The sequence below is a fragment of the Tasmannia lanceolata genome, unplaced genomic scaffold, assembly GCF_043159265.1.
Source record: "Tasmannia lanceolata isolate RefF3 unplaced genomic scaffold, GAP_Taslan_0.1 ptg000025l, whole genome shotgun sequence".
In the NCBI taxonomy this organism is placed as follows: Eukaryota; Viridiplantae; Streptophyta; class Magnoliopsida; order Canellales; family Winteraceae; genus Tasmannia; species Tasmannia lanceolata.
In genome coordinates, this window is record NW_027518702.1 from 13,137,912 (window position 1) to 13,160,501 (window position 22,590).

At 39.4% G+C, this 22,590-nt stretch overlaps 1 protein-coding gene and 1 pseudogene across 2 annotated transcripts; both read left to right on the forward strand.

Annotated features, from left to right (window-relative positions):
• Positions 1 to 9,612: 9,612 nt before the first annotated feature.
• On the forward strand, positions 9,613 to 11,464 carry LOC143858090 (FAF-like protein (DUF3049)). Of its 2 annotated transcripts, none has more exons than XM_077368692.1 (2): positions 9,613 to 9,763; positions 9,857 to 11,464. In XM_077368692.1, exons 1-2 carry the CDS (start codon positions 9,747 to 9,749, stop codon positions 11,217 to 11,219), a joined length of 1,380 nt encoding a protein of 459 aa, XP_077224807.1. In that variant the 5' UTR covers positions 9,613 to 9,746; the 3' UTR covers positions 11,220 to 11,464. The 2 variants fall into 2 exon arrangements, with proteins under 2 accessions (XP_077224807.1, XP_077224808.1); XM_077368693.1 differs by having other exon boundaries at positions 9,650 to 9,763; positions 9,852 to 11,464.
• A 4,282-nt stretch (positions 11,465 to 15,746) lies between these two features.
• On the forward strand, positions 15,747 to 17,294 carry LOC143857660 (alkane hydroxylase MAH1 pseudogene; annotated as a pseudogene).
• Positions 17,295 to 22,590: the final 5,296 nt, after the last annotated feature.

The window sequence follows — 22,590 nt, forward strand, 5'->3', positions numbered from 1 at the left end:
TTTGTTTTGTTTAAGTTAACAGTCCAAGTCAGAGACTGATAGTTGTTTGTAAAAGGATTCCACTTGATGGATTGACTCGGTGAGCATCATGGGTGTTATTTTCTTAGTTCTGAACGTATTAGAAAATCTCTCTTATAAATGGAGATGAGTTCAATGAAGAAATTGACTCGAAATTGAACATCTTTCGGTTCTTTGCCGTAATCCTTCGTTTTGATCCTGCCAAGTCCAAGAACAGCAAGAGGCAAATCCTCCTGGTCCCAATGTAATCTTAGTATCAATGAAAATTGTCATCTTTCAAAAAAAGAAAGAAAGCAAGAGGCAAATCTCTTCTTTGTCAATTGCTGTCCATCAACTACAACTTTCATCACGCCCCAAACATAGGTCAGGCCAAGCAGTGGCAACGCCGCACACCTGGAATTAAAACCTTCATACATGAAAGAATAGAATGTCGAGAATTAACCATTCCATTAACTCAGGTTGTGTTGGGTTGAGACCAACCCGGGCCGACCCGAGGAACCCATTTTTCCAACCCGATTTCCAACCCGACCCGACCTGAGGAGCCCTTTTTTTCCAAACCGAACCAGACCCGAGTTCAACCTCACCCGACCCAAGTTTTTAAGATTAAAAAAAATTAAAAAATCATAAAAAATGTCGGGTTTCACTCGGGTTGGGTTACCAAACCCTTAGTCCGAACTCAACCCGGGTTGGGAAAAGTCAACCCGACCCGACCCCACCCGACCTTTTTTCGGGTTCAACCCGTCAGGTTCGGGTCGGGTTGACTTTTCCCAATTGTAGGCGCCTAGCTGTTCATCCGACACGAAACCCTCGATCTACACAGTATCTAGGAGCCACACGCCACCTCACTGCCCAATCGGCCATCACCTTGAATCTCCTAGGATGCGCAACAGCAGGGCTAATCATGCCTTTGGCCATGCGACTGAATAATTCCTGCAGCAAATAACTCTAAATGATAAAAGATGGAAACCCGGACACAACAAAGAGAGAATGAGAGAGGTACGCTGGACTGAACCCTCCTAGCATTTTTCTTCACGCTTTACTCCATTTATTGCCTCTACTGACTTGTGTCGAACGGTTTTTCCGGAGCCAGCCCTAGCATTTCTACCCTTTTCCTTTGTGCAGATAGCCTAGCCGACTGGGTCCCTGTCCCCGTTGGGCTCGAGGAGGACCCTTCGATTGACTCGAGACGGATTCGAACAACAACATGATCAGATTTAGTAGGCAGATTTTCTCAACACATTTGTTGAGTCATTACTTGGGAAGGTTGTGCGCTTAAATTAATCATCATAAGATGATCTGAAGCCTCTGATCTGAAGAGTTTTATCTAATCTGCCATCCCTTGAGGCCAAGTAAATGAATGGTTTTGATCATCCAATCAAGCGGGCCTTACCCTATATTAGAAAAGTATGTGCAAGTACATATATATGTAGACACACTGTAAAAGACTAGGAAAACTGCACGTGTGTTGCATGTGTGACCAAAATATCAGTTCAAATAGTGCAAAATAAAGTGACAATCTAAAATTGGAGTTGATTAAAAGGAACAAATGCCTAGGATCTATTCATATAATAGGGAAAACAATATTACTTTGCCTTTTACCGAGATTTTCATCTGAAACCGAAACGTCCACATTTCCAAGATGATCGAAACTTAAATTGAAATTTAAAATCTTGCTCTTAAGCATGGTTTGAAATTTCGACCAAAATCCAAATCCGGTCAACCCGAAATGGAATGAAATTTGTAACGAAATTTCGTTTTGCCTCAAAATTTTATTCCGAAATTTAACCGCATTTTAAAAATTTGGATCGAAATTTAATTTCCCTCCAAAATCCCGTTCCGAAATTTAAGGAATATCCCAAAAAAATATGGATTTTATCCCTTATTTTATATTATCCTGAAATTTCGGCCAAAATTACTGAAATTTTGACCGAGTTAAAGTATCTTTTAAATTGATTTTTATGGATTTCGCGGATTTTGCCTGAAATCCGACTAAATCAATGAACGACTATTTACCGAAATTTCGGGATGATATTAAATAATTATTAATATAATTTAATATTATAGTAGCCCTCCAATCGATATAGGCTGATCCTAGCCCTCTAAGGTTTCCATAATTGTTGTTCCTCTAGAGGTGCCCGGAATCCGTCAATATTTTGCAAGAGTCCTGCATGAGTAATATAAAATAGTTGTTCGTCATTGTCATATGTCTCCACCTCTTCTTGGTATTTTTTTTTCATAATTGTCATAATAGACAGGTACCATATGTCGGTACTCTTTGTATGTATATTATGATTTTACCCTAAAGAAAATAATTAATATCATAACTTATTATTAAAGAGAATAGGCATAAATAGATGGGATTTTTGGCAAAGGGTGGAAGAACTTAACCCACGATTCCGCCTTTATATATAGTAGTTAGATTTGATAGGAAAAATGAGATTCTTTCACCACCATCATCATGACTTGTGTATTCCACAAAATCAGCCTCACTTCTTTGCTTGGTGCTGAGATTAATCTAAAAAAAATCTTACTTTTTAATCTCAGCCCTAAACAAAAGGTGCAAGACTAATTTATGGGCTACTATTTCAAAAAAAAAAGACTAATTTATGGGCTACACACTTGATCCAAAAAAGGAAAAACCGAGAGACCGAACATGACCCATCTGTTGTACGTGTCCTCTATATGTTCGCCCGATCTTGTTTACTTGAACGGCTAGATCACACATATGGAAACCGCAATCATTGATGGACAGACAGGGTCCCACCCAATCGACTCTCGTGTTGGGCTATATATATATATATATATATATACTAGTAAAAAACCCGTGCGATGCACGGGCCGACAAAGAACTGTACGGACCACGTCATAGGTTGATCCAAACCGTCCATGTGATGGAACACAACATAAATAGGTTGTGCCCCAAAAATCATTTCCATAGGCTGATCCTAGCCCTCCAATCTATAGATGTTTCCATAATTCCTCTTAAATCGGATGGTTAAGATCACGCTATAGATTTTTTATTAAAAAACCATAAAGGAGGGAGTAAGATTGAAATTATATGGCTTTAATGGGTGCCTTTGTTAAAGGCATGAAGGAAGGGGTAGGATTGAAAATATGTGAGTTGAATTGGTGTATTTGTTAAAAAAAGTAAAAAAAAGTGATGTATAATTCTCATATAATTTTCAAAAAAATCAAAAAATTCTCTTCTTTTCCATCCAGCTTATTACAGTATATATATATATATATATATATATATATATATATGTCCCCGCCACGCTCGAACCCCACTGACCCGTCTAAAAACAAAACCCATCTAAAAACAAAACCCATTGTACAAAACAGAAGGGGCAGTGATACCCCACTACTAGGATCATAAAATCCATCCCCTCTTTCTAGTCTACAGCCAGTACATCTCTCTCTCTGCGCGCGCGCAACATGAACCATTGGTAGGCCCAACAATTAATTTGTTGAAATTTTTGAACAAGGTAGGCCCCACCCATATTTTTCAAAATGTACAGTGCAGTCACCATAGGATGATCCAAACCGTCCATTTGGTGGGCCACAACGTAAATAGGTTGCGCCCCAGAATATCATTTCCATAGGATGAACCTAGCCCTCCTATCTAAAGAGAAATTGCACATTACAGAAACCTCTATAGATTGGAGGGTTGCGATCATCCTATGAAAATGATTTTTGGGGCACAACCTATTTACATTATAGCCCATCAAATGGATGGTTTGGATCATCCAATGGTGTGGGTCATACATTAACATTAAGGCCCAATTGTAGGCCCCACCCATATTCCACACCATAGGCCGGATGATGATCCAATCTGTCCATTTGATATTGATGGGCCACAACGAAAATAGGTTGTGCCCCCAAAATCATTTCCATAGGATGATCACAACGATCCTACAGAAGTTTTCATAATATGCAGTTTCTCTTTAGATCGGAGGGCTAGGATCAAATGATTTTTTGGGACCCAAGCTATTTACCAATGGCCCATCAAATAGACAGTTTGGATCATCCTATGGTGTAGGCCGTATGGTTCATTTTTAAAATATGGGTGGCGCCCACATTGCTCAAAGATTTAAACTAATTAATTGTTGGGCCCACCAACCGTTCATGTTGGAGAGAGAGGCATGTTTAGTAGTGTTGTACTGGTTGTAGACTAGAAGCGGGCCGAGCACATGAAGCTTTTGCTCGAGTACAAAGATGTTTTTGTTTGGTGCTACAAGTAGATGCCTCACTCGATCCAAAGATGGGAGAGGGGGATATCACTGCCCAACAAAAGTTTTGAAAATGATTGATTCGTGTGAGATTGTGTCGGTCGTTCTCAGTCCGGCCCCTTCCTCTTGTCCGAAGTATACCAGAGAGACGGATATACGAAGATTTTGCTGGCTGGCCACTAGTGAAAAGAAAAGAAAAGAGCGAGACGTGTGCATCTCTTCTTCTGCCACGTGTCCGTCTCACTTCCTCTGGAACCTCATCCATTCCTTTCTTCAGTTTGATTCCCATGTCTTTCCGTGCCTTGTTCTCCTGCTCTTGGGGTGCTATTTTTTTTATCCTTTTAAAGCCACACTAACTAAAGTAATTCTCTTTCTCAGAATATCCACTCTCTCTTTGCTTTTATACTTTCTTTTCGCATTGATACCAACTGAACAAATGTTTTTTTATTAAAAGTAAAAGGGCTAAAAGTTAAGAACATTATTTAAAAGGGAAATGATATTTTCACCCCCTTTTCGTCCTTGGGGCCACACCTCAAGGTGGCAACTGGGCCGTGCCGGCCCGCCCGACACAGCACGCCATGGGCCGTGACGGCACGGCACGATTGCTACAGTAACATGGGCCGTGTCGGCGAGGCACGAAGACGTGGGTCGTGCCTGGCTGAGGGTTTAGGCACGCGGCATGGCACGACACGTGTCTAACGTCGTGCTTATTCGTGACGGCCCGTGGCCAAATCGTGCAGTGCCGTGCCTGGCCCGTGGGCCGTGTGGGCTGTTAATTTTTCGTGCCGTGCACCTTGAGCCACACCCTTGTAGTGTAAAAAGAGTAGTCCTAAATACACCATACCCTTTCTAGGGGGTGCGGGGAAGGATGAAAAGGGGGTGAAAATATCATTTCCCTATTTAAAATTAAGAAAGCGGAAGAAGAAAGAATATTATTTTTGGACCATGCACGACGTGAATTGACAACTAGGTTTGTAATCGTATGACTCTGTATTTGAATATATAGAATGAAATATAGAATCCATAGATAAGAAATAATGAAGTGGCCATGTTTGGATTTTGGTATTTTTTTAATATATACTTTATATGGCTGTTTTCAACCCTTTGTTCGATTGGCTAATTAGCCCCTTTTTGGACGGTAAGCATTTTTTGGAAAAAGTCTGCAAAAGAATTTTTTTTTTTTGGGCCCACTTGTACCACGTAGATGTGATTTTATCTATTGATCCAATAGATGAATTACCGTTGATGCCATCTTGATTCAAAGATCCTAATTCCTTAATCCACTAAGCATGTTTAGGCCTTGTTTGTTTTGGAACTCACCCAAAATTTTGAGTCCAATAATCAGTTTAGAACTCATACAAAATTGATTCTCAAAATCCAAAACAATCAATTATATTGGCTCTAGGGACATGCCTCTGAAATCTTTTTTGGATTCTGTGAGAACCGATATGAGTCGGAAACCGATTATTAGACACAATTTTAAGTTTAACTTTGAGTCCAATAACCAACTTTGGACTCGGAACTGGTTCTCAAAATCCAAATCAAACACGGGCTTAGACAGCATAGACCCTGTTTTGTTTTGGATTTTGAGATTGACACTCAAAACTGATTATTGGACTCAATTTTAGTTGTAAATTTGAGTAAAAACTGTACGTTTGAAATTGTCATTAAATTTGAGTCTAATAATCAGTTTTGGACTCATGAAGGGTTCTCAAAATCCGAAACAAACCGGGCCTTGGCATTGGAAATAAATGCGTCTAACACCAGTTAATTTCCTATTAGCAACCACTAATTGTTTAAGGGAAATGATACATTCACCACCTTTTCTTCCATGGGACAACCCATTGTAGTGTCAAAGAATAGCTGTACTTACACTAGAAGCGGTTGTCCCTAGGAAGAAAAAAGAATAGGAGGGATGCTAAACTCACAGGAGCCTTGCATAAATAATTAAATACCGGGTACAAAGGCTGCACCATTGGATCCACGTGGTTAACTTTAGGCTAATGATATTGACACTACGATGTTCTCATAATTGCAGAAACTCATGTTGTCTTTTTGTATTTAGTTGCATTCCTAGAGCTTTTTGGGAATTGTAATAACTTTTGACCATTGGTCAAATAATAGAAGGCAAGATGAGTTTGTGCAATTGTCAAATTAAACATGGTAGTGCACTAGTGCGTAGATAACTTTATTGTCCCTAAGAAGACATACAGTATCCTAATTAATCACTAGCCCTTGACGTTGTCTTAAAGTCTTCTGTAAAGCCAAAAGGTAGAGCATTAGGTTCTGGCATTGTATATAAGAAATCTCTAGAAACAATTCAAATTAAATAGTATCCTTGCTCCCATCTTTTGCTTTCTATCTACAAAAGAGTTTCCACCCGTTGTAATAGCAATATAAACTCACTTTGTTTGGGATTTGCTAGGGACCATTGCAGAAGGCATTTCACGGACGACTCACTGTTTTTTTTATGGCTAGGGTGGGGTTTAACGGGACCCCACCTATTTATTAGATAAAGAGAAAGATGATACAATAAAAGTACAAAACCATCCCTAACTCAAAACATGCAAGAGGGGAGAACCAAGGCTCAGCAGATATTCGCGACAAACACTAAGCCTAAAATGTTTAATGCTTGTGAAATACATAATCAACTAATCTGGTAAGCGTATGATAAAAGATAGAGCAATGATAGATGCAAGGGCTAGAGAAGGGCCCTTGAATAGATCCACGCGCGTCATAAGTGCAACCGAATTCAACTGACTTTAAAAATGACGTGGATCTATTCAAGGGCCCTTCTCCGGCCCTTGCATAAAGATAGCCCTTGCATCTATCATTCCTCTAAAAGATAATGAACCAACCCACTTTTCAGCAGATTTTGTCTTATTCTTATAATTCATCATATGTGGATTAGTCTGAAAAATGCCTTGTGTGATGGTCCCTAGAAAATCCCCCTTGTTTTACGTTGTTTATCCAGCTCTAAAACCTTATTACAATTCCCAAGAGATACTCAGCAGCCAATCAGAAAATCTTAATCAACATTAAGAACCATTCCAAATGATTCTCTCACTCTTTTTTTTATATTGGCTGCCCTCTCTCTTGAAGGTTCTTGTGGCTTAAAGATGCTGACAATAAAATGATACGTAGATGACGATAACAAGGCAGAAAATGATGGAAAGTGAGAGGGTGTTTTATTGTAGGTAAAGTCATGAGAGCGTGTGGATGAAGTTATAGTGGATATATGTATATATGGGTGTTAGTGTGAGCAAGTGGGAATCCAACGTATAGTGCAGAGGCCATTAGCTAGCAGCAATAAGTAAAAAGGGAGCAGAAGAACCATATGCTTCTCTTTCTCTCACGTCCTCATCTTTCTATTGACTACTTTCTACCTGTAGTTTCTTTTTAATGGTTTTTTGTTTAATTTACCTTGGATTCTTGTTCTAAAGGAAATTCACCTATGTCTTTATACGTGCATGCTTACTTTAAGACACCTTTTTCATAAAATAATTTTAGTTACTGTAACTGTCTCCGAAAGAGAACAATGGGCTTTATTTTAATTGATTTTCAGGTTTCATGTGGGAAATGATTTCAGCACAACTATGTTTTGTTACATGCGCTCATGTATCTTGTTTATAACATTTAATTGTCACCTAAGTGCTTTTTGGGGTCCGTAAAAACGCTTTTACAGCTCTTTAGATATAAAAGACAGGAAACATGAGCTCTTGTATCAAAACATGTTTGTGTTGAAATCATTTCCCTTCTTTTAATAACATCTACATCATAAACTTTTTCTAAAGCATTAATTAGCTGACACCAACTAGTTTGGGACAAAAGCTTAGCAGAGTTGAGTTTTGTCGAGTTTACATTATAAACTTTTGCTTACTGATCGAAGGATCTGTGCTGAAAGGCTCGAACATCTAAGCAATTTCCCAAAAGCCATTTTAGTGCCCTTCTTTTGCAAGAGAGAAGAGACAACTCATAGCTGAATTTGTCTTATTCATTAAATTCATATGAGGTGGGACTTCTCTCCTAAAAAAGAGGCCTACAAAATTTCTTTTTCAAAATTGCCTAGATAATCCATTTATTCTTTATGTATGAAATTATCTGATGAGGATTCTCTTCTGCAAAGGTCTGTGCAATGAGAAGGTTGGGTCCCCCACCGAATCAATTTTCCTATTCATGTTTGTCTGAAGAGCCCACCCATTAGTTTCTTCCTGTTTAAGCAAATTTTATGTTTGTATAGAGAGCTACTGGCGCCATTCTCGAATCTGTGGCTTTAGAGAGCGAGTAGTAGCTTTTCTTGATAAAGAGATTTTTACAAAATACCACCTCTCTTATGGAGTATTCTTAAATGAACAACTCACAAAAGACCACATCGTCAAGTTGGTAACAGATCGACAGGCTTTTTAGTTGACATGAAATCACAAACAGAAGTTATTGTTTTGTTTTATCATAAAAAAGAGATGTGGTTATTTGAGAATACCCTATATGATAGGTGGTTTTTTATAACAAAAATGCACTTGATAAATCTAGTGGGAGATGAGAAGCATTATGATTTTGCCCAACTAAATGAAATCAACATATCTGGACTACTTATTTGAGATCCCACTTGGAGATTCTATTCTATAAAAATCACACTTTTATAGAATCGTCCAATTAGAAAGCATATTTCTAAAAGCATATTTCTAAACTATTGATAATTCACCACACATGGATAGATTGGCCTACATTTCCAATTTGGATGATATTAATAGAATCTCTATGCCAGGCCCACCCAAATGAAAGTTCTTGATAATGGTTTCATCATCTGGTATGGGCCCAGCTACTTTCTTTTTTTCCTGCTATGTCCTAAAATAAAAAAATCCAACTATGTCATAAAATAAGGGCTTTTGTAGCTATAGTTTCATTAATTTCCATACTAAAATTAGGGGAAATTTCTAAAGGGAGATGATTTTTTTTTGCCGGGGGCAGGATTATGAGCCCCGCTTATAAGGTGAATTGTGGGCAGACTTAAACGCTTTTTGACGCCATGCTAAAAGGGGGCCGCATAATCCTACAGAGGGGGGCGAAAAAATCATCTCCCTTTCTAAATATGTCTTAAAAGAATAGGGCATTTAGTAGGAGGGAAATGATTTCAGCACAACTATGTTTTGATACATGCGCTCATGTATCTTGTCTTTTAACATTTAATGGTCAGGAAAGTGCTTTTTGGGGACTGTAAAAAACCCTTTACAGCTCTTTAAATATAAAAGACAAGAAACATGAGCGTCTTGTATCAAAACATGTTTGTGTTGAAATCATTTACATAATAAAAATTAGGGGCAATGAGAAAAAGCTCTTTTCTTTGGGCAGTGGTGGGCCCTTCCTAAGGCTTTTTGGCAACTACAAATACCACACCTCCCTCTTCTTATCTGCCGTGGCCTCCTCAAACATCATCATCTGAACCATATCAAACACAGGCAGAGATAAAGGAGTGTGTCTCTCTGCTTATCTTGTCGTTTGATGGTTTGTTGTTTGAGGTAATACACAGAAACTCTTCATATTCATTCAACTATAAAGCAATCTGCACTATACAACCTTATTCATCTCCATTTGTTCTTGCTTTAGTGCAGTGATTTAAGTTTTCAGAGGATGTCCAGTGTTTTCAGAGGACTCCGATCACCGGCGATGTTTTGGTTAGAAGAAGAAATGAAGGGAAGCGGGTCGAAGGGGATCGGATCGATACTTGGAACCGAGAGGCCTTCTCTGAGAAGGACTTTCTCAGCAGACATGTCTTCAAAGAAATGGTTAGCTGGGTTGAAGAAGGTTGCATCTTCCCAAGAAATTTCGACTATGGCTTCTTCTCCCCGAGATTCATCTTCTTCATCCTCATCATCAGAAGATGAAGAGGAAGTACGAAGGAAGGATATGGAAAGGCCGGGGCAATTCGATATATGGAGCTCAATCCTTTCACAGAAAGAGATGGACTCAAAGACGCAACCCCTGACTCCTTACATTCACCCTCTAGTGAAACGTTCTTTGAGTTCACTAAGCGAGAAGAGCTTGGAGATCTGTACAGAGAACCTCGGATCCGAAACAGGCTCCGATGGGTTCTCTTCGGATCTGGACTATTCGGCTTCGGAAATAGACGAAGAAGAGAAAGAAGAAGAAAGGGTGCAGAAAGATGTTATCGTCGGCGATGGAACTAGTTTTCAGGGGAACAATAATAGAAACCAGAACCAGAACCAGAACCAACCTCGTACACCAACTCATGAACGCTCGTTCCCTCCTCCTCTTCCTTCCCTTCTGCGCGAGGGGCCGTGTTTCCACATGAAGTCCCATAGAAAAAACGGGCGTCTCGTCTTAGAAGCCGTGCCTCTCCCATCCCACAACCTCTTTCAAGCCCAACGCGAAAAAGGACGCCTTGTTCTCACTTTTATCAACACACCCACTAAAGAAACCAAGGTGGTAACCCAAGTAGAAGAAACCAAGGTAGAAGAAACACATGCTGAAGAAACCCAAGAAGAAAATGAAGAAATAGATGTAGAAGAGGAAGTAAGAGTAGATAGAGGAATTATGATGGAGGTGAAGGTTAGACAGAAGGAAATGGTGATGAGCATGCTCATGAGTGGTAGTGGCCTGACCATGGCGAATCGGAATCGGACTTCGAATCGAAATCCATATCTGAATCTATGGGCAGGAGAAAAGATGGACAGAGAGAAAGACACTGTGGAGCCCAGGAGGATGGATTCAACTGTTTCTCGATTAATATTGCCGACTGTAAACGTATACGAGTGCTACCGGAGGAACACCGCCTCTCCGGCGATCTTCATTTCTCCGGCAACCCCCAACAACAACAACGTCAGATTTTCGAAGAAACTGCCACTGCTGCTTAAAAATGTCAATGATTTGGGCCAACTTGCAAGGGTGAGGAGGTGCACAGAGCCCCATAGCACCTCTGTGATTTGGGAGCCTTACTGCATTCCCACTTCATAATTAATCAACCCCTCTCTTCAGATTATTCTCATCATTAATAAATCTATTAATTAATAATTAGTCTCATGTGGCATTTTGAGGTGATTGACAGAGACTTAAATATGATAAGTTGTTCCGCTTTAGTCTTTTTTTTAATGGCTCGACATAGTACCAAATCGAGTTTGTTGATCCTTATTTTGATTAGAAGGGACTTCCTGTCTCCCCTTATGCCGCCCTTGCGGATTTAATTGAATGCCTTTTGCAAATTTTCTCCTTTTATGTTTGATTGTTGGGTTGGTGGGTAGACGAGTGTGAGAGACGCGCACCTAAATATGGATGTATGACTTTGAGTCACTTGCTCTCACTTGCTTTCCTCATTTAAGCCAATTTAAAAGAAATAGCTAAAGACAAGACCAAGAGGAATTGTGACACTGTCTCTTTATGGGATAAGGATTGGTGAAGCATGTCTTTGGAGGAGGGTTCAATATATCCAAAGAATCACAATGCAAAACGTCCCTTGTAAAAAGAGAGAGTGAGAGAGAGAGAGAGAGTGAGAGAGAAGAGTCCTATTATTTTTGTCCCGCCACAAAAACGGGATCCAGGTTGAAACGCAACAGCGCTGTTGCACACCTGCAAGGCGAATCCTACAAGCATGCAAGGCGTTTGATATCAATAAGTGCAAAACACATAAGAGTAGTTCACATTCTAATATACAAACTATTTAACCACTACAGATGATCAAAGTAAACTTAACTAACAATACTCATTAATTACTAAATCAGAAGTCTGAACGAACAATACATCTCCAAAACTAAACTGAGGAAATGCTCTCCCATGTCCATGGTGAAATAGGGTTCAATATCTGAAATTTGTAAACCACGGATGAGATGAGGCTCATGTAAGCAATATTTAACTACACTAGCAGGGTTTAAGCATGCCATGGAAACAATGGATTAGAACAGAATAAGAAGTCAGAACAAAACCAGAGTGTGAAATGGGCACAAATCAATATGCGGTTTAGGTGACAATCTGAACTATCCCAACTATCATGCAATAAACATTCAGAAGTTCGGGTTCGAAAAGAATCACTAAGGGTCAAGCTTAAGTCATAAACTTAAACAAGATCTGAAATTGAAATCAATATAGAAACAATGATTGAACCAAATAGATATGCTGCATTTGTGCAATTATACAAACATGGTTGTGCTGATAACATTTCCCTATTAAAAATTATGAGCTTCTCTAATTTGTTTATAATGTTTAACCATATTTTACTAAAGTTTGGCACAAGTTCCATGAAACAAACTCAACTGGGGAAAATGTCCACTGCTTTAACCATATCTAACTTGTTGCCCTTGCAAAATATCCACTGCTTTAACCTAAAGACGATAAGCAGAAATCAAAATGCAGAGAGATGGCAGACAACAACAACTATACATAACATTCTATGAATAATCTAATCAAACCCTAATGCATAAAATCTAATCAATTATCATCTCTCAAAGTTATATTCTTCAACTTTTGTCATTTTGAAAGGTTAAGATCAGTTCATATTGGTAGGCTTGCTTTCTCCCACACTTAAGATCACAAGGAAGATTAGTTCATAACAGATCAACAACTAATAGAGTAGTACGTATAGTAAGCAACAGATCTAAGAAGGGTACAGTATACCCAGCAAAAATGTCACCTAGACAGAAGTAGTCCACACGTGATAGCAATAACATGAAAGTTTAAGTACTGCAGTTCCTAAGATCGATGGAGGTTAAACATTTGCACAGCAGGTCGCACAACACAATAGGGTTGGGAAGCATGATACAACAGTCCAAAAACTACAATAGTGTACAATACAAAGACAACTTTACCGAAGGTATGCTCATGTAGCTTACACTCGATTGAGTCCTTAGCCCAAATTCAATGATGTAGGTAAAAGCTTTAGAAACAAGAAATAATCTTCAAGAACCAATTTGTCAATGGATTAAAACTACTAAATGAAAGTGCGAATTTGAACAAAATTTCAAGAAGCTACTTTTACAAAGTTTCCTAGCTAGGGCAAGATGAAAGCTATCACTCTACACTATATTAAGAAACTAGTGAAAGAGAGAAACTTGGCAAAGAAATATTTAGTTCTTAGGCTTACCAAAGCGCAAGAGGTTGTGTTTGGGCCTCTGAACTTGTCGGTATCGGTCATTATATTCCATTTTGATCTAAGAAATTAACTCGAAAGGAGAATAAACAGAAGCTCGTGTCAACATATGATGCTCATGATCAGCACAAGCCATAAAAAATCATGTCTTTGAAAGAGCACTAACCAAATTTGGCTAAAGCAATAACTCAGTGGGAGGACTTCACATTCTCCTGAACCATATGAAGACCCTCAGATTCTTCGCCATAATCCAGAAAACCTACACGTTGCAATTTGCAAAGATCAGGATTCTAAGACAAATACAGGGCCTCTTTAGATGCGCTAGAGCACTAATTAGAGCACTAATTATTTGCAAATAAAATTATCTTAAGTTGGTCTCATTTGCAAATGAGACATAAGGCCTCTTCGGAAGCCACTCTGACAGAGCATGGCCCCTCATGTCATTGGCACGATGATGTGCCTCAAGACCTCTAAGGAGATCTGGGAACATACAACTGCCTTTTATTCTGGGGTTGATAACCTCACTCAGATTTGCGCTACCTACTCGGAGTGGATGCGCCTCCAGCGTGGCGATACCCCTCTATCTGCATTCTACAATCAGTTCATCTCTCTTTGCCAGCAGCTGGACGTCTTTATGCCCCTCATAGTTGATTTGGCTATTCTAGCCAGGTAGCGGGCGGCCGGGAGCAGCTTCGCGTTGTTCACTTTCTTGATGCCTTGAATCTCATGAGTTAGTGAGGATGAGGTCACTCACGGGTTTAGTGAGGACTTGATCTCCAGCAGGTTAGTGGGGATGTGGTCTCTTACAAGTTTAGTGGGGACTTGGCTTTCCGAAGGTTTAGCGGGGGACATGCCTGGACCATGTAGACTAGTGGGCCAGTTCTATGATGTCAGTTACATTATGCCAATTCTATATGTCAGTTTCATGAAGTGCCAATGAGATCTATTTTGCCTAATTCATGTTTAAACTTTCAATTAGTTATCATGTGGCTATACATGTCGATTTACTTTTTATAGAACATGTCTACTTCACTGAGCATTAGCTCACTCTTTATTACTTATGCTACAAATGCTGAACAACAGGAGATCTTGTTCTCGCGGGACTGGGGAGTGAGAAGATTGGACATTAGACTTTATAATGTCACAGTTATTCATTAGAAAACTTATCAGAATTCTATGTTATTGATTAAATTTATATTCTAGCAGTTTGGAAAGTTGATTTAGCTTCAACAATAGACTCTTATTTATGACAGTTTGCCGAATTTATTTATGAGATTAATTCATTTTGTTCCCCTCAGTATATTGCATTCCTTGCATGTCTGTGGACTTGTATTCGTGGACGCGTGGCACTGTTGCGTGCAGGGGCGGAGCCAGGAATTTACATTTGCTGGGCCGGATTAATAGTGCACTGGCTTACTTTTAGCGTCGTTCAGGAACTCCGGTAGATGTAATTTTACTTTTAGCGTCGTTCATGAACGCCGGTAAAAACCCCCGGTGCTACATTGAATAAAACGGATTTTGGCCCCTCCATGCTATACGTGGCTCCGCCCCTAGTTGCGTGCTTGGACCGGGTTCTTGGCTTGGGGCATGACGTAAAATAAGTGAAAATCCCATCTTTCGTTAGTTCCTTGCAGCCACGATCGCTACTTGCAAGATTAAGGGAGACGGATAGAAGAGAGACAAGTTGGGGAATATAGGACAGGGTGCAAGAGACAGAGGCAAGTCGAGGAATAGAGATTGGTGGGGGGGGGGGGGGGGGGCGGGCCCGTGGGGGGGTGATATTTCAGTATTTTTACCCTTCAAGTTGGGGGTAATGAGACATTGTCTTAAATTGAACATGCCAACTTGATAGTTCGGCTGCTTCGGCAGGTCATAATCCGCCACCTCAATCTAAACTCTATATTCATTGTATCATTTTCAATTAATAGAGATGTTTCTGCCATGCACTACTGTAAAGTTGTACTTACATATTCAAATGACTTCCATTTAGTAAATTAAAATAGCCTGTCATACTCAATGAGGATGGGGTAGTTGAATCTTTTAATATGATTTGAGCCCAAAGTCAGCCAACTGTACCGAGTGGTTGGAAGTTACGAGAGTTACTTTTCACTGCCCATTCGTGCAGTAGTACTCTTTTTACAATACGGAAGCTTTGTAACTTATGTCTGTGTCAAGGCTATCCGAGATCAGACCATTGACCGACCACCTCATTTTTTTTCTTTCTATCTGTTATTGGGGTCCTCAAAAGTGATCTGAACGGCTGAGATCAGACCAATATAATTTAAGATGCATTGCATGGTCAGACATGTTATTAACAGCATTGAAGTCCAGAGGATATCCTTATAAACAGCAACCCTCTCCTTCACATATCTTACAAAATACTCCTACCCACAGTACTCCAAGAGATGGAACTCCCTTTGAACCTCACTTCCTTGGCCTCTCTCCTGAAAAATTTCCCTGAACTTTTGCTAGCCCTTTGTTTCTTCTGTGTAATATGGTACCTAAGACACAAGAAACAGGTCATAGTGGATTGGCCTATCCTACGCACCGTCCCATCTCTCCTCGTAAACGCCCACCGCATGAACGAATGGTTAGTCGATGCCTTCAACGACAAACAAAGTGGCACACTTGTGCTCAAAGGCCCTGTGTTCTCAAAATTGGAATTCATAGTCACATGTGATCCACGCAACATTGAGTACATCACTAAGACCAACTTTGCCAACTTCCCAAAAGGGACGAATTTTCGCGAGATTTTCGATATACTTGGCGAGGGGATATTCAACGTCGATGATGACGAGTGGCGATTGCAGCGGAAGATGCTTCACAATCGCTTCATATCCAAGGAGTTCCGAATTTTCTACTCTAATGTGATCATGGACAATGTACAAGAAGGACTTCTCCCAGTGTGCACCCACATGGCTAGACAAGGGTGTATTGTAGATTTGCAAGATGTGTTACTAAGGTTCACATCTGATACTAATGTAACAGTAATCTTTGGGAAAAATCCAAGGAGTCTTTCTGTTGAATTACCAAAGAGCGAGTTCCCCACAGCGATCGATGACTCGAACACCGCCATATTTTATCGGGTCATAACGCCTAATACTTGGTGGAAGTTAAAGCGTTGGATCGACGTCGGGAAGGAGAAGAGAATGACTAAGGCATTGAAAACCTTAAGCCACATCATTGGAGGATACAGGTCACTTGCTGTTGAACTCGATAAAAGAAACGATTTGCTCTACACAATCACGAATACTCGGGTAGAAGAAGAGGCAAGGTATGTATTGACTCATGGTGAAAAGTTCCTTGAAGATACAAGTTTGAACATGCTTTTGGCTGGCCGGGACTCAACTGGCACAGCGCTCACCTGGCTCTTCTGGTTGATTTGCATAACCCCACGCGTAGAATCGAAGATCTTAGAGGAGTTGAAGGTGATATGTGCTGCGAAGAATAAAGATGGTCTCAAGTGGCCATGGGTATTCACTTTAAAGGATCTCAAAGGGGTGGTTTATCTACATGCTGCTTTATGTGAAGCTATGAGGTTGTATCCTCCACTTCCTTACAACTTCAAAAGTGTTGTGGAAGAAGATGTTCTCCCCGACGGGACAACTGTTCGTCCGGGCGTTAGAATCATTTTCTCGATCTATGCCCAAGGTCGCATGAAGTGGGTGTGGGGAGACGATTGTTATGAATTCAACCCGGAGAGATGGATCGATGAAGGTGGAAAACTTCGCCACATATCGATGGCCAGGTTCCCAGTATTCAACAATGGACAAAGGAGTTGTGTGGGTAAGGACTTGGCCCTTATTCTTATGAAGGTGGCTACTGCTAATATTCTCTTCAACTACCATGCTGAATTAGTGGAAGGTCATCATCAAGCCTCATGGAAACCCTCAATTAACAATCATATGACGAATGGGCTCATGGTCAAGCTTACTGAAAGGGCCAGCTTCTGAATCGAAACGCACGTTACTCTGCGGTTTCTATTTTCTAAGCAATATTTCTATATATATGTCTATGTACTTGTTCTTCATTCTATGCACTTTTTTTTTTGCACTTCTTATGAAAGTAAAGCTACATATATTTCTATGTCCTTGATCTTCATGCTATGTACTAGTTATGAAAGTAAATAAGCCTGCATCAGAAGGTGTGTTGACAATAAGTTTGGGTTATTAAGTATCTTGTTTTTTTGAAAGTAAAGCTACATATATTTCTTGTAATCAACAATAATGGTAGTTCTATGTGCTTCTTGTTCTCAATCCATTAAAAATATGTGTTTTTAGTAATTGTGTTATTTAAAATAATTCAAACAAGATTTGGGTTATCATTTCATACACTCAAATACTGCCATATTTTTTTCTTTTTCCAAATTCCTATTATTTGGCTTGTTTCTGTTTTGTTCTTACCTCTTTATTATAACCACCACTATTTAAGGGGGTTGGTGGGTGAGAAAAATACTAGAATTTGCTTTGGTCACGTTTTAACCAGCATACCTGTTTTGAAACACTGGTCCCTACCATCTTTGTAAGACCCCCACTCATGGTGTGGCCATCACTGTTTGTGTGTACAGGAGGGCCTACTTCATAGGATGAATCAAGCACTTCATTTGTTGGGCCACAACGTAAATGTTGTATCCATTATATATCTCCATAGGATGATCCTAACCCACCAATCTATAAAGGGATTGCACATTATAGAAACCACTAGATAACAGAGGCTTAGGATCTTTCCATGGAGATGATTACCAGTATACGACCTATTTACGTTGTGGCCCAACAAATGAACGATTTGGATCAACCTATGAAGTAGGCTCCGCTTTTTTAAAATTACTGGTCTTCACACCCACAAAGCATTTGGTCTCTCATAATGTCTATACAATCAAAACAGGGTCAGTTGAGAATTTATTAACCTATGAATGGTCATGTTATAGGCTACTAATGTTAGGGAACTAACATTCAGCTATCAAAAGCTATTAAAATTCACAAAAAGCTCTCAGCAGCCAGTTGAAAAAGAAACGATAGGGGGAGGTATGTTAGTTGCTTTGGCTCTTAAGGCCCTCCTGATGTACTTGATTATTCATCTATGAACCTGGTAGGGGTCTTGCCTAACCTCAGCTTACCCATCAAAAAAATAAAGAAAAAGAAACGATAGGGTCAGTTATCCATCATCAAAACATGGTATTGGCAGTATCAGTGGCCCTTTAATAAATACTTACACTTATAGAGACAGGAAGACAGACTAGACAGCCCTGTGAATGAATGTCATTCACTTGTCAACTGGTCCTGTTGCCTTTAATTTGCCCAAGCATGTTTCGTTGAGGGATTGCACCTTTTTTTTCCAGCTATCTACTTAGTTGGAGGGTCAACGTGTCAGTCAGGTCAAATTGGAAGAACAGAGTTGGTTGACGAGTTTAACTTGTGAGTTTTTATATGAGTTTTTATATGATGTAAGCCCTTCGAGTCTAGTATTTTTCAAAAAGTGCCCACACAATAGGATAATCCAAACTATGCATTCGATGGGCAACAACTTTTTTTATTTTTTGCAAACAAGCTGGGGTTAGGCATACTCTTGAACTTTTATATGATGTAAGCCCCTCTAATACAGTATTTTTCAAAAAGTGCCCACACAATAGGATGATCCAAACTATGTATTTGATGGGCAGTATCTTTCCATTTTTACTTTTTTTTTCTGATAAGCAAGCTGGGGTTAGGCACGGACCCCTACCAGAATATTATAAGAACCGAATGGGAAAAATTAAAAACGGATATAGCACAAGCCGCACGCATCATGAGATACAATATCAGAGAGGGAGTGAGGAATAGAGGAGACACTAATGTCAATTCCCTTGATGGGCAACAACTGTTGGCTTCGGCGGAGAAACGTGCTGCCCAATCGGTCAGCGCAACACCTGTGGTGTGGTCATGTGTGGTGGATGTTGGTGCCTAATTTGGGGATGTAGACACGCTAAGAATGGGAACGGCATGTCGACACACGCAAAATGCGAACAAATCGCAAAAACACCGATGTGCACAGAATGATAACACCATCGTCGATGCATGCAGAATGCAAACGACTATTGGAATCAATAGAAATCCGATTAATTAACTAATAAAAAACAGAGACAAAAGACAATGTGAGGGATAGGGAATTAAAGAAAAAAGCTTAAGTTGGAGTCGGGTTAAGGCCAACCTGAACCCAATTAACCTAAGGAACCATTTACTCAACCCAAACCTGACCTGAGTTCCACCTGATGAGGTTGAACCCAACCCAACCCGAGAACCCTTTTTTTCCAACCCGAACCCGACCCACCTGAGTTTCAACCCAACCAAACCCGAGTTTTTAAGGTTACTAAAAACTCAAAAAAAAATATAAAAAATAAAAAAATAAATAAATGATAAAAGAATGTCGGGTTTCTCTCTGGTCGGGTTGCATACCTCATCCCAAGTCTGACCCGAGCTCAACGCAGGTCAGGAAAACCCAACTTGACCTTTTTTTAGGTTGAACCTGACCCGAGCTGCACCCCTACTTTGTGTGAGAATACCCCTATTTTTTGTATTAAACGATGAAACACATAACTTATATATAAGAAAATTTGACCCCTTAAAACATGGTAGTGCAATTACCATTCATATTCGATTTTCAACTTATAGACCCATCAAGTTCGCCATACCAAAAAAGACCAAAACTACCCTTCTGCACACTCCGAGACTTCTGTTTAAATTACCACTGATTAGATGATTGATAATATCCTATTATTATTCGAAATCTTACACCACTGATTCGAGGAAATTCTTTCCAGCTGAATTTGAGCAATAGCCTCACTGCAGACATAGTCAATGCTAGAATCATCTAATCAGGAGAGTCTTAGCATGCCACGACCCCACCAGATGAGAGGTCTAGGCACCTGCCGCTGGTGGGGCCACACTAGATTAAAGATCTAGATCACCTGCTCATGGTGGGCTAATTTGCTGTTTTAATGGGTCTAGTAAGAAACTGTTGGAAAAATTAGAGTATGGATCTGATCTATGGTTTATTTTTTCAACAGTCTTAAGAATCGTATTAAAATAGATCTGATCTTATGGCTTCTGATCATCAAAACCCAATTTCTGTTATTCCCATCTCTGCTGAGAATTCCAATGCAAATTCTGTCGTTCGAACACATGTTGGGAACATAATTCTCAATACTGTTCCTGATTTTTCAAAAATCGAACGACTAACTGGTTTGAATTACAAAAGGTGGAAACAACAGATCTTGTTTGCTTTGCAACAAATTAGTGTTGCTTTTGTCCTTACCCAACCAAAACCAAATGAAGAAACTGCTGAATGGGATAATACAGATTATATCTGCAAAAATTATTTGTTGAATGGTTTGTCAAATGAACTTTATAATATCTATTATTCCTATGAGCACGCTGCTGATCTTTGGAATGCCATAGTAACTAAATATGAATTAGAGGATACTGGAAATAGGAAATATGTGATAGGAAATTTTTTAGACTTTACTATGGAAGATGTGAAACCTATTTCTGCCCAAATAGATGAGTATCCGTTTATTCTTGGTGAATTAGCTATGGAAGGTATGAGATTACCTGATACATTCGTGGCTGGTTCTCTCATTGAGAAATTGCCTTTGTCTTGGAAAGATTTTAAAATCGGAATGAAACACAAGACAAAAGAATGGACCTTAGACCAAGTGGTTGTTCGGGTTAAAATTGAAGAGAAAAACAGACTTAAGGATAAGCAACTAAAGGCCAAGGAGTACACCTCTAGGGAAAACATTATTGAAACCAAGAATGATGGATCTAAGAATCTGAAACCGAAGAAAGATAAGAACTTCAAGAAATCTGGACCTAAGAAGAAAGGAGTCTGTTTTGAATGTGGGAAACCCGGACACTACAAGAAGGATTGTCGACACCGAAAGACTGGTTCATCCAGTGCTAAGGTTAATCTAACCGAGGCAGATATGATTGCAGTAGTTGTGACTGAGGTGAACTTGGTGGAAAATCCAAAAGAGTGGGTGCTGGATACAGGTGCTACCAAGCACATATGTGGAGACCGAAGTTCCTTCTACAACTTCACTAACGTTGATGGAGGAGATCAGGTCTATATGGGCAACTCACAGACCTCGAAAGTCATGGGCAAAGGCAAGGTCCTTCTGAAGTTAACTTCAGGAAAGATACTTGCATTGCAAGAAGTGCTGTATGTGCCGGATATACGGCGGAACCTGGTGTCTGGCGCGCTCCTCAACAAAAATGGACTGAAGCTCACTTTTGAAGCAGACAAGACGATCATTAGTAAAAGTAATGTATTTGTAGGAAAGGGCTATAATGCCAATGGTTTGTTTGTACTGAATGTACTTGAAATTATGAATGAAAAACCATCTTCTTCTGCTTACATAGTTGAATCTTTTGATATATGGCATGGTAGACTAGGTCATAGAAGTGCACCTTATATTAAAAGACTTTGCAACTTAGGTTTAATAAATGAAAAAATTGAACCTAGTAAAGAAAAATGTGAAATTTGTGTTGAAGCAAAATTCACTAAGAAACCTCACTTTAGTGTTGAAAGAAAAACTGAATTATTAGAGCTAATTCATAGTGATCTAGCTGATTTTAGAAATCTTGAATCTAGAGGAGGTAAAAGGTACTATGTAACCTTTATAGATGACTACTCTAGGTACACTAACGTATACCTTCTTAGATCTAAAAATGAGGCTGAAGAAGCCTTTATCAAATATAAAAATGAAGTGGAAAATCAGTTAGATAAAAGAATTAAAAGACTTAGAACAGATAGAGGAACATAATACTCTATAACTAAGTTCTGTGATGATAATGGTATTATCCATGAGACCACAGCCCCATACTAACCTGAATCAAATGGTATAGCAGAACGGATGAACAGAACCTTAAAGGATATGTTCAATGCTATGTTAATAAGTTCTGGTTTACCCTTAAACTTGTGGGGGGAAGCACTTATGTCGGCATGTTATATATATAACAGGATAACTCCAAAGAAGAATGGTCAAATACCATATGATTTATGGCATAACAAGATGCCTAGTTTATCTCACTTAAGAGTTTGGGGTTGCTTGGCTAAGGTTGGAATACCTGAACCTAAGAAAAGAAAATTAGGACCTAAAACTTGTGACTGTGTATTCATAGGATATGATCAAAATAGTACTGCCTATAGATTTCTGGTTTTGAAATCAGTTGAAAATATCCTAGAATATAACACTATAATTGAATCTAGGGA